Genomic DNA, 12,344 nt, shown 5'->3' with positions numbered 1-12,344 from the left:
GCCTCCCTGTCTGGATGTGAGCTCTTGGAAGGGAAGCCCAGGACTGTGTCGCAGTCATTGTGAGGCCCTTCTGGCCCCACTCCCTCAGCAAGGTCTGGTGGCACTTGGTAGTAGCTGCTGAACTGAGTTGCTCACAGTCCTCTTGGGGAACTCACAGAGCAAGACAGGAAGGCAGGCCAAGAACCAGGCACAGTTTGGGGTTCTGGGGCTTTCCACGGGTGCCTGGGAAATTGTCAGAGCAAGTGGTAGCCTCTCCCAGTGGGATTTTGTGATTCTCCATGGAAAAGAAGTGGTGCAGAAGAAAGGGGAATTGTGCATTGATGGGAAATCCTAGGAAACACTAAGAAGAGGCACTTAGAAGAGTCAACAAAATCTGGAGAGGTGGCCACTTTCCGAGTGAAAGCCTTGCCAGAAATCCTGCACCCAGCCAAGTCTGGGGCCTGAGGTTCCTTAGATGGGGGTGAGGAGTCCCCTAATCCTGGTGATGGAGAAATAAAGGAGCCGCTCTGCATTGAGTTGTGTCCTTCACATGTTGAGAACGCACGCACCCACACACCACACACACACTACACACATAAACACAAATTCAAACAAACATAAATATAAATTCAAATCCGAGTACATTCAAAGGAGGGGAAGCAGGGTAGCAAGGGAATTTGAAACCACACTGCGTGAGGGAGGGGTGAAGGGATGAGAGGTGTCTAGCAGGAAGAAACAACATGGTAGGGCAGGTAGATGCCCTGAAGCCCACAGGGGCCTGACCTGTGGAAGAAGAATTCGAGTTCTTCTGAGCAGCAAAGAGGCAGAGGCTGTGGTTGGAACTCAAGGCAATTGGAAGTTCTGGGAAGGGGGATTTCAACTCAGTGTGGAGAGAAGCAGGCTGTGGGCGTTCAGAGTCCAGAGCCCACATCTGGTATCATCTCCCCTGGTTCGAGTCCTGGCTCCGTCACTTAAAAACTGAGTAATCTTAGGAACTTATTTAGCCTCTCTGAGCCTGAGTTTTCTCATCTATAAAACAGGGGTAATAACCATACCTACCTGTTAGGTTTAAATGATCACACAGGGCCTGTTTGAGCTCCTGGCCCCCTTAAACCTGGATCCTCCTCTAAAACTGTGCATCGTGGCAACTGGGGTCATTGGTCTCATTTTAATAGGAGCCCCAGGGAAGGACCTCTTTTCTCAGAGACTGAGGCCCACAATGGCTCCTACTAATGAGGGGGTCTCTTCCTTGTAACCTTTCCCCAGCTTCCTGGAAAACAGCCAGCTGGTTGGTCGATGCAAGCGAAAATTGACGTGTACATGTGGCTGGGCTCCACCAGACACTCTAGTGCCATTTTGAACAACTTACCAGCAGGCTATGAAGCAGAAATGTCCTCCAAAGGGGCTGGCATCAGTAAACCCCCAGCTAACCTGCTCTACAAAGGTATGATGCCCACTGGGCCAAGAGGGTCATAAGATGTCTCTGGTGGGCTTCTGAGGGGTGGCATTCACGAGCTGTTTGCATATTATTTTAGGATCAACTTATTTGCCTCGTTTTTTTTGCGGTACACGGGCCTCTCACTGCTGTGGCCTCTCCCATTGCGGAGCACAGGCTCTGGACGCGCAGGCTCAGCGGCCATGGCTTACGGGCCCAGCCGCTCCGCGGCATGGGGGATCCTCCCGGACCGGGGCTCGAACCTGTGTCCCCTGCATCGGCAGGCGGACTCTCAACCACTGCGCCACCAGGGAAGCCCCCTTATTTGCCTCTTTTAATACAGTTTCTAAGTTTTCTTTCTGACCTTCCAATGTCCCATCTAAAGAATAAAGTGAAGTTATTAAACATATCTGGAATAAATATTTATATTTTTCTGTTAATGGAGAGAATGCAATATGAGTTTCTTTGTTAACAGACTATATAGATTGAGTTTGCATTTAAAGCAAAAGATGTCTTTTTCAGCTTCCCTGGTGGTGCAGTGGTTAAGAATCCGCCTGCCAATGCAGGGGACACGGGTTCGATCCCTGGTCCGGGAAGATCCCACATGCCGCAGAGCAACTAAGCCCATGCGCCACAACTACTGAGCCTGTGCTCCAGAGCCCACGAGCCACAACGACTTAGCCCACGTGTCACAATTACTGAAGCCCGCGCGCCTAGAGCCTGTGCTCTGCAACAAGAGAAGCCACCACGATGAGAAGCCCATGCACCGCAACAAAGAGTAGCCCCCGCTCGCCACAACTAGAGAAAGCCCGCATGCAGCAACGAAGACCCAATGCAGCCAAAAATAAATACAATTTTAAAAATAATAAAGCAAAAGATGTCTTTTAAAGAGACATCAGTAAGCTCTTGCGCTCATAGGACCTGTGGAATTAAAGCAGATTTCCTTTTACATGGCATTGGGGTTTTGACCCATAAACAGCAGCCATTTACATTTCCCAGTAATGACCCAGTAGAAACTGGTATCATTGGGGTCACTCATGTTTCTCTAGCTTGGTTCTTGGGTTGGCTACTTTTAGCAGTTCAGCATGGTTTATGTAATCCTCTCTTCTACATAGGTATTTTCTATGAGTGTCATCATATTTACATTTCCATATAATTTTGAACTTTGTTCTAATCATTAATGCCTTACAGTTGCATTTTGCTTTCTGTTTCCAAATTGCTTCAATTTGCACGATCCTTGCTGCTGAATTCAGATAGGGTAGAACAGTTTTACCTTCACTTCAACTGAAGTTGAGTTTTGAATTGAGCCAGTGTCTGAAACACTGGAGGACTGTCTACAAATCCAGGTTTCCCGTGTTGCACAAGGCTCCTCTGATGTTGACTGAACTTGACTGCCAGTGGGACCTAAATGGCTCAATACTTAGAGAAGACAGAGTTCTAGAGATATTTATCCAATGGTTCAGCTCGTGGTTTCCATGCCCAATATCAATGCGTAAGAGCAAGGAAAACTCAGCTCTTTTTGAAAAATGCACAACCCCTACCATATGCCAAGCATTGTGTCATACACTTTACCCATAGGATTTGATTTATTTCTCACACCAACCTTGGGTGGTTTCTTCATTCTACAGGTGGAGAAAGGATGTATTGGAAGTGTTTAGAAATTGCCCAAGATCACACAGCTAGTAAATGATGGAACAAACTGTCTCCAAACTCTTCTTTATTTCCACTGCTTTCCATCCTGTCTTTAGAGTTTTCATCTTTGGGTGAAAACACCCACATCAAGTTACCTTTTTATTTCTATAGACACTACCTCTAGAGACCCAAGGTACCTGGCCATATTTGCTGTCCCAGCTACTAACGATTCAGAGGAGAGGAAAGGCTTTTTCCAAAGCTTTCTGACCCTCTGCAGCATGTTCTTTTCGTGGAATGACCTAATAAACTTGCTCGGCTGTGCCCTGACATTAATGGCTTTGGCTGCCTTCCACACCTCCTGGAGAATTTCCTTTCTTCGTTCATTTTATGCTTCAGAACATATCCATTCAACCAATAATTAGTTTGCACCTGCATATGGAAGGTACGGTGGGAAAACTAGTGGGGAATGAGGAGTGGTGGGAGAGGTGATCCTGGCCCTCCAATGGGGGCAATCAGACATGTCTCTAATAACCACACGTGGAAAGTGAGCCGCAGCACAGAGATGGGCCAAAGTATGGGAGCAAAGAGGAAGCTGGCTTTACTAGTCTAAGGAACAGAGCTGGTAAGACTCAAGGTTTCATAAAAACAAAAACCTAGACCAAGTCAATGGCGACCCCTGGAGGTGTGCAGTGTCCTGCCTATGTGGTTGTATTGGGAGCTCTGCTAAAATTCTGGGGTGACTCACTTCAGGGACACCTTGTGGATGATCTCAGGGAATGAGCTATTCTCAAGTTCACTCCCAGCTGAGAAATTTGCCCACTTATGTAGCATGTTAAGGAATGCTTAGAGAGCGTGGGCTCTCTTGACATACCCTGGTCAGGAAATTCCTCAACCCTCTGCTGAATGTTCCTTTGTTAACTGTCACCCTTTTAAGGAGCTCTCTTGGGTAAGAGGGTAAAAGGGAAAAACACTTTTAACAGTTTTTGTTAAGGTAATTATCTCCCTTTATTCTACATGATATGTTTATATCACTATTTCTTGATTTTACATTTAACACATAGCTACTCATTGTGAAAGATGAGGATTTACCTCTGTAACTTATCCAAGCTTTTATCTCCTTGTTCCAATTTTAAATAGATACTTCTGTTGCTTAGTGTTTTTCTTGATTCAATGCAATCTCAATTAAAATCCCAGCAAGTTGTTTTGTGGATATCGACAAACTGATTCTAAAGTTCATGTGGAGAGGCAGAAACCTGGAAGAGTCAACACAATATTAAGAAGAACAAAGTTGGAAGACTGACACTACCTGACATCACGACTTACTATAAAAGCTACAGTCATCAAGACAGTGCAGTATTAGCAAAAGAGTAGACAAATAGGTCAGTGGAACACAATAGAGAGCCCAGAAATAAACCTACATAAATATATTCAGTTGATCTTTGACAAACAAGTGAAGGCAATACAATGGAGCAAGCATAGTCTTTTCAACAAATGGTGCTGGAACAACTGGACACCCACATGCAAAAATATAAATCTAGACATCGAACTTATGACCTTTGCAAAAGTTAACTCAAAATGGATCATAAACCTAAATACAAAATGCAAAACTATAAGACTCCTAGAAGATAATATAGGAGAAAACCAAGATGATTTTAAGTATGGCAATGATTTTTTAGATACAACACCAAAGGCATGATCCATGAACGAAATAATTTTTTTTTAAAAGAGGGTAAAAGGGAACAAATGAATATAAAAAGCAAGAGGGGCCAGGCAAGGGCAAAGGATCATAAAGTCCATGAAACAAGGCATGTGATTAACTCAACTCTTCTTTGGGGTTCCCCCACTGAACCCTGGTCTGCCCCACCTGCAGCCCTGTCTCTGCCTCCCATCCCGTCAACCAGGTGTGCTCACTCCTGCCTTTAACCTCCCATGCCCTCTGCCTGTATCTCCTGCAGGACACTTAGCTCTGGCTCCTGTCACTGGGATTGGGGCACTTGCTTATCTTCTGCCCCGTCCCTGGAGCTCCCCAAGGTCAGGGGCTGTCTTAGCTGCTTCAGAATCCTCAGAGGCCAGAACTGTGCCTGGTATACTGTAGGTGCTCAAAATGACATTGGCTGGCTGAATGGCAGAATGGATGGATGGATGACTCAAGACTTTACTGAGTTTATGGAAGCAAAAATGAAGAAATGTCCCCCTTATACACACACACCATTGGAAACAGGAGGTTTTACTAAGAGGTGAAATGTGGTATTTTTAAATTTTTTATTGAAGTATCATTGACTTACAATATGATATCATTTTCAGGTGTACAGCACAGTGATTCAGTATTTTTGCAGATCATACTCCATTATAAGTTATTACAAAATAATGGCTATAATTCCTTGTGCTGTACAATATATCCTGTTGCTTATCTATTTCATACATAGTAGTCTGTATCTGTTCATCACATACCCCTAATTTATCCCTCCCCCCACCCCTCTCCCCTTTGGTAGCCACAAGTTTGTTTTCTATGTCTGTGAGTCTGTTGCCGTTTTGCATATAGATTTTAAAAATGTGGTATTTTAGGAAGAGATTTGGATTTTGGAATCTGACGGAAATGAAATCCAGGCTCTGGAATTAGTTAGCTCTGAAAACTTGGAAATGTATTTTAGCCTTTTTATGAACCATTTCCCTCATCTATAAAATGAAGATAATGATATATATTTCACGGGGTTGTTTTGTTATGAAGATTAAATCCCACAATGTGGTGAATGCACCAAGGAGAATGCCTGGCTCCAAAGTACCCATGAACATGACCTCTTCCCCCATCTTCCCTGTGTCCAGTTTGGTCTAAGAGGCCTTCAGTGCCTGTGGTCTCCTTTGTCTGTCTCCGGAAACACCCACAGGTGAGCAGCACACACAGACACCCACTCGCACTCACTGTTCCTCAGAAGCCTGCTAATGCCACCCCTTCCCGTTATTTGTCCACAGACCGGCATGTCTTCCAGCTGAGAGCTCACATGTACCAAGCCCGGGGCCTCATCGCAGCTGACAGCAACGGACTTTCAGACCCTTTTGCCAAGGTCACATTCCTTTCCCACTGCCAGACCACGAAGGTAACCAGGGGAGCCCACTTGCTTTCTCCCCGCAGCCCACAGCCGAGCCACAGCAGAACCCCAGGAAAGAAAAAAACCGGGGCACGTTGCAAATACTTGTGTCTCTGGGTGTGTAGGTGTTTCAGTGTTTCAGACTCAAAAGCATGGGCACAAGGCAGCCAGACATTGGGAAGGTCTACTGATCCAATGTGATCTGTTGTCGTGAAGCCAAGAGGGCAAGTAACAGAGTTGAAGGAAGGGAGGGAGGAAAAGAGGGGTGAGGGAGAATGGGATCTGGCACCCAGAGCACCTGCTGGAGTGATGGGCACAATGCCAAGCTCAGTGGGATGAACAAACAGCTCAGACAACTTGCATGAGGCTTCTGGTGCAGTCTTTGCTGAGGGGTCTTGGTGGGGAGGAAAGCTTTCCTGCTCTGCAGTCAGGAAGCCCTAGACTTTGTACTTCTAGCTGGGGGACTCTGCACACTTTTAACACCTGTGTGATTCAGTGTCTCTCTCTGGAAAATACTACTTCCAGACAGACGCTGTGAGGATTAAAGGAGACGGATCTATACCTGTTTCCTTGGCTTTCTCCCTTTCCTGTACACTGAGTGCGGACATGTGAAAAGGGGCCCTAATGAGCGCATATCCAATAGGCTGCTTTTCTCATTAGATCGTATTCTCTAAGGATTTACTCTGTTCTCTGAGGATTCACTGTTCTGAGGGAGGGAAGCTCCTTAAAGGATTTGCCCACCTCTGGGAGTTAGGACAGAATTAAGACACAAAGAGACCTGACCTCACGTTCTACCTCATCTACTCTCTAGCTGCCTTTACTCACTAAACCTCAGTTTGTCTTCTTAAAATAGGGCTGTTGAGAAGAAGCAAAAAGTTAAGTGTACAAAGAGATTGATGAGTAGTGGCCGTTACATTGGCTGATGTTAAGAAGGCTGACATTTCTCCCCAAAGTGAGGCCGTGATGGTGTTTTGATTGATGACACTCAGGTTGAGAGCATAACGTGAGCTAGCATCTTGTCAATTTCACCAGCACGCGTGGAGCGCTTGCTCTGTGCCAGGTCCCATGCTGGGCTCAGGGGAGCTGGGGGACCAGACTCTGCTCTTTTTTTTTTTTTTTAATAGAACTTTACTGGAGTATAATTGCTTCACAATACCATGTTAGTTTCTGTTGCACAACAAAGTGAATCAGCCATATGCATACATATGTCCCTTCCCTCTTGAGCCTCCCTCCCACCCTCCCTATCCCATCCGTCTAGGTCATCGCAAAGCACGGAGCTGATCTCCCTGTGCTGTGCGGCTGCTTCCCACCAGCCAACTATTTTACATTCGGTAGTGTATATATGTCGATGCTACTCTCACTTCGCCCCAGCTTTGCCCTCCCACCCCATGTCATCAAGTTCATTCTCTATGTCTTCCTCTTTATTCCTGCCCTGAAACTAGGTTCATCAGTACCATTTTTTTTTTTTTTTTAGATTCCATATATATATGTTAGCATACGGTATTTGTTTTTCTCTTTCTGACTTAACTTCACTCTGTATGACAGACTCTAGGTCCATCCACTTCACTACAAATAACTCAGTTTCGTTTCTTTTTATGGATGAGTAATGTTCCATTGTATAAATGTGCCACATCTTCTTTATCCATTCATCTGTCAGTGGACATTTAGGTTGGTTCCATGTCCTGGTTATTGTAAATAGAGCTGCAGTGAACATTGTGGTGCATGTCTCTTTATGGTTTTCTCAGGGTATATGCCCAGTAGTGGGATTGCTGGGTCATATGGTAGTTCTATTTTCAGTTTTTTAAGGAACTTCCATACTGTTCTCCATAGTGGCTGTATCAATTTACATTCCCACCAACAGTGCAGGAGGGTTCCATTTTCACCACATCCTTTCCAGCACTTATTGTTTCTAGCTTTTTTGATAATGGCCATTCTGACTGGTGTGAAGTGATACCTCACTGTAGTTTTGATTTGCATTTCTCTAATAATTAGTGATGTTGAGCAGCTTCTCATGTGCCTCTTGGCCATCTGTATGTCTTCCTTGGTGAAATGTCTATTTAGGTCTTCCACCCATTTTTTAACTGGACTGTTTGGTTTTTTGATATTGAGATCCATGGGTTGTTTGTATATTTTGGAGATTAATCCTTTGTCTGTTTCATTTGCAAATATTTTCTCCCATTCTGAGGGTTGTCTTTTTGTCTTGTTTATGATTTCCTTTGCTGTGCAAAAGCTTTTAAGCTTAATTAAGTCCCATTTGTTTTTATTTCTGATACTCTAGGAGGTGGGTCAAAAAAGATCTTGCTGTGGTTTATGTCAAAGAGTGTATTTCCTATGTTTTCCTCTAAAAGTTTTATAGTGTCTGGTCTTACATTTAAGTCTTTAATCCATTTGGAGTTTATTTTTGTGTATGGTGTTAGGGAGTGTTCTAATTTCATTCTTTTACATGTAGCTGTCCAGTTTTTCCAGCATCACTTATTGAAGAGGCTGTCTTTTCTGCATTGTACGTTCTTGCCTCCTTTGTCGTAAATTAGGTGCCCATATGTGCGTGGGTTTATCTCTGGGCATTCTATCCTGTACCATTGATCTATATTCTTATTCTTGTGCCAGTACCATACTGTCTTGATTACTGTAGCTTTGATGTATAGTTTGAAGTTGGGGAGCCTGATTCCTCCAACTCCGTTTCTCTTTCTCAAGATTGCTTTGGCTATTCGGGTTCTTTTGTGCTTCAATACGAATTGTAAGATTTTTTGTTCTAATTCTGTGAAGAATGCCATTGGTAGTTTGATAGGGATTGCAGTGAATCTGTAGATTGCTTTGGGTAGTATAGTCATTTTCACAATATTGATTCTTCCAATCCAAGAACATGGTATATTTCTCCATCTGTTTATATCATCTTTGATTTCTTTCATCAGTGTTTTATAGTTTTCTGAATACAAGTCTTTTGCCTCCTTAGGCAGGTTTATTCCTAGGTATTTTATTCTTTTTGTTGCAGTGGTAAATGGGACTGTTTCCTTAATTTCTCTTTCTGATTTTTCATTGTTGGTGTATAAGAATGCCAGAGATTTCTGTGCATTAATTTTGTATCCTGCAACCTTACAAAGTTCATTGATTAGTTCTAGTAGTTTTCTGGTGGCCTCTTTAGGATCTCCTATGTAGAGTATCATGTCATTGGCAAATAGTGATAGGTTTACTTCTTCTTTTTCAATTTGTATTCCTTTTATTTCTTTTTCTTCTCTGATTGCTATGAATAGGACTTCCATAATTATATTGAATAAGAGTGGTGAGAGTGGACATCCTTGTCTTTTTCCTGATCCTGGTGTAAATGCTTTCAGTTTTTCAACATTGAGTATGATGCTTGCTGTGGGTTTGTCATATATGGCCTTTATTATGTTGAGGTAGTTTCCCTCTATGCCCATTTTCTGGAGAGTTCTTATCATAAATCAGTGTTGAATTTTGTCAAAAGCTTTTTCTGCATCTATTGAGATGATCATATGGTTTTTATTCCTTAATTTGTTAATGTGGTGTATCACATTCATTGATTTGTGTATATTGGAGAATCCTTGCATCCCTGGGATAAGTCCCACTTGATCATGGTGTATGATCCTTTTAATGTGCTGCTGGATTCTGTTTGCTAGTATTTTGTTCAGGATTTTTGCATTTATTTTCATCAGTGATATTGGTCTATAATTTTCTTTTTTTTTTTTTCGTGGTACGCGGGTCTCTCACTGTTGTGGCCTCTCCCGTTGCGAAGCACAGGCTCCGGACACGCAGGCTCAGCGGCCATGGCTCACGGGCCCAGCCGCTCTGCGGCATGTGGGATCTTCCCGGACCGGGGCACGAACCCATGTCCCCTGCATCGGCAGGCGGACTCTCAACCACTGCGCCCCCAGGGAAGCCCCTATAATTTTCTTTTTTTGTAATATCTTTTTCTGGTTTTGGTATCAGGATGATGGTGGCTTCATAGAATGAATTTGGGAATGTTTCTCCCTCTGCAATTTTTTGGAAGAGTTTGAGAAGGATGGGTGTTAGCTCTTCTGTAAATGTTTGATAGAATTCACCTGTGAAGCCATTTGGTCCTGGACTTTTGTTCCTTGGAAAATTTTTAATTACGGTTTCAATTTCATTACTTGGATAGGTCTGTTTATATTTTCTAATTCTTCCTGGTTCAGTCTTTCAAAATTGTACATTTCCAAGAATTTGTCCATTTCTTTGTGGTTGTCCATTTTATTGGCATATACTTGTTTGTAGTAGTCTCTTGTAATCCTTTGTATTTCTGCAGCGTCAGTTGTGATTACTCCTTTTTCTTTTCTAATTTTATTGATTTGCATCCTCTCCCTTTTTTTCTTGATGAGCCTGGCTAAGGGTTTATCAATTTTGTTTATCTTCTCAAAGAATCACCTTTTAATTTTATTGATCTTTGTTATTATTTTCTTTGTTTCTATTTCATTTATTTCTGCTCTGATATTTATGATTTCTTTCCTTCTACTGACTGGGTTTTCTTCTCTTTCTCTAGTTGTTTTAAGTGTAGGTTTAGATTGTTTATTTGAGATTTTTCTTGTTTCTTGAGGTGAGATTGTATTGCTATAAACTTCCCTCTTAGAACTGCTTTTGCTGTGTCCCATAGGTTTTGGGTTGTCGTGTTTTCATTGTCATTTGTTTCTATGTATTTTTAAAATTTCTTCTTTGATTTCTTCAGTGATCTCTTGGTTATTTAGTAGCGCACTGTTTAGCCTCCATGTATTTGTGTTTTTTACAGTTTTTTTCCTGTAGTTGATTTCCAATCTCATAGCATTGTGGTCAGAAAAGATGCTTGATACGATTTCAATTTTCTTAAATTTTCCAAGGCTTGATTGTGACCCAAGATGTGTTCTATCCTGGAGAATGTTCCATGTGCACTTGAGAAGAAAGTGTATTCTGCCACTTTTGGGTGGAATGTTCTATAAATATCAATTAGATCTATCTGGTCTATTGCGTCATTTAAAGCTTGTGTTTCCTTATTAATTTTCTGTTTGGATGATCTGTCCATTGGTGTAAGTGGGGTGTTAAAGTCCCCTACTATTATTGTGTTACTGTCGATTTCTCCTTTCATGGTTGTTAGCATTTGCCTTATGTATTGAGGTGCTCCTATGTTGGGTGCATAACATTTATAATTGTTATATCTTCTTCTTGGATTCATCCTTTGATCATTATGTAGTGTCCCTCCTTATCTCTTGTAACAGTCTTTATTTTAAAGTCTATTTTATCTGATACGAGTATTACTACTCCAGCTTTCTTTTGTTTTCCATTTGCATGGAATATCTTTTTCCATCCCTTCACTTTCAGTATATATGTATCCCTAGGTCTGAAGTGGGTCTCTTGTAGACAGCATATATATGGGTCTTGTTTTTGTATCTATTCAGCCAGTCTGTGTCTTTTGGTTGGGGCATTTAATCCATTTACATTCAAGGTTATTATCAATATGTATGTTCCTATTACCATTTTCTTAATTGTTTTGGGTTTGTTTTTGTGGGTCTTTTTCTTCTCTTGTGTATCCCGCTTAGAGAAGTTTCTTTAGCATTTGTTGTAAAGCTGGTTTGGTGGTGCTGAATTCTCTTAGCTTTTGTTTGTCTGAAAAGCTTTTGACTTCTCCATTGAATCTGAATGAGATCCTTGCTGGGTAGAGTAATCTTGGTTGGAGGTCTTTCTCTTTCATTACTTTAAGTATATCCTGCCACTCCTTTCTGGCCTGCAGAGTTTCCACTGAAAAATCAGCTGATAACCTTATGGGGATTCCTTTGTATGTTATTTTTTGTTTTTCCCTTGCTGCTTTTTATATTTTTTCTTTGAATTTAATTTTTGTTAGTTTGATTAATATGTGTCTTGGTGTGTTTATCCTGTATGGGAGTCTCTGTGCTTCCTGGACTTGGGTAACTATTTCCTTTCCCATGTTAGGAATTTTTCCACTATAATCCCTTCAAATATTTTCTCAGACCCTTTCTTTTTCTCTTCTTCTCTGGGACCCCTATAATTCAAATGTTGGTGTGTTTAGTGTTGTCCCAGAGGTCTCTGAGATTGTCTTCTTTTTATTCTTTTTTCTTTATTCTGCTCCTTGGCAGTTATTTCCACCATTTTGTCTTCCAGCTCACTTATTCGTTCTTCTGCCTCCGTTATTCTGTTATTGATTCCTTCTAGTGTATTTTTCATTTCAGTTATTGTGTTTTTCATCTCTGTTT

General features: G+C 42.0%; 1 protein-coding gene across 2 annotated transcripts in view; it reads left to right on the top strand.

Annotated features, from left to right (window-relative positions):
• FER1L6 (fer-1 like family member 6) overlaps positions 1-12,344 on the top strand; it is a 134,166-nt gene that overhangs the window by 59,840 nt on the left and 61,982 nt on the right. For both annotated transcript variants that reach the window (XR_016388312.1, XM_022554020.3), the window contains exons 18-19: positions 1,246-1,423; positions 6,017-6,141. Coding sequence is in view for 1 of the 2 variants with exons in the window: in XM_022554020.3 (XP_022409728.3) it covers positions 1,246-1,423; positions 6,017-6,141 (303 nt within the window). In the remaining variant the exon portion in view is untranslated. The remainder of the gene's footprint in view (positions 1-1,245; positions 1,424-6,016; positions 6,142-12,344) is intronic.

This window comes from Delphinapterus leucas, chromosome 17 (assembly GCF_059928025.1).
Source record: "Delphinapterus leucas isolate spDelLeu-1000000601 "Yukka" chromosome 17, BTC_Dleu_Yukka2, whole genome shotgun sequence".
NCBI classification, from domain to species: domain Eukaryota; kingdom Metazoa; phylum Chordata; class Mammalia; order Artiodactyla; family Monodontidae; genus Delphinapterus; species Delphinapterus leucas.
The sequence above is the reverse complement of the archived record's forward strand: the minus strand, read 5'-3'. Positions and strand labels throughout refer to the sequence as shown.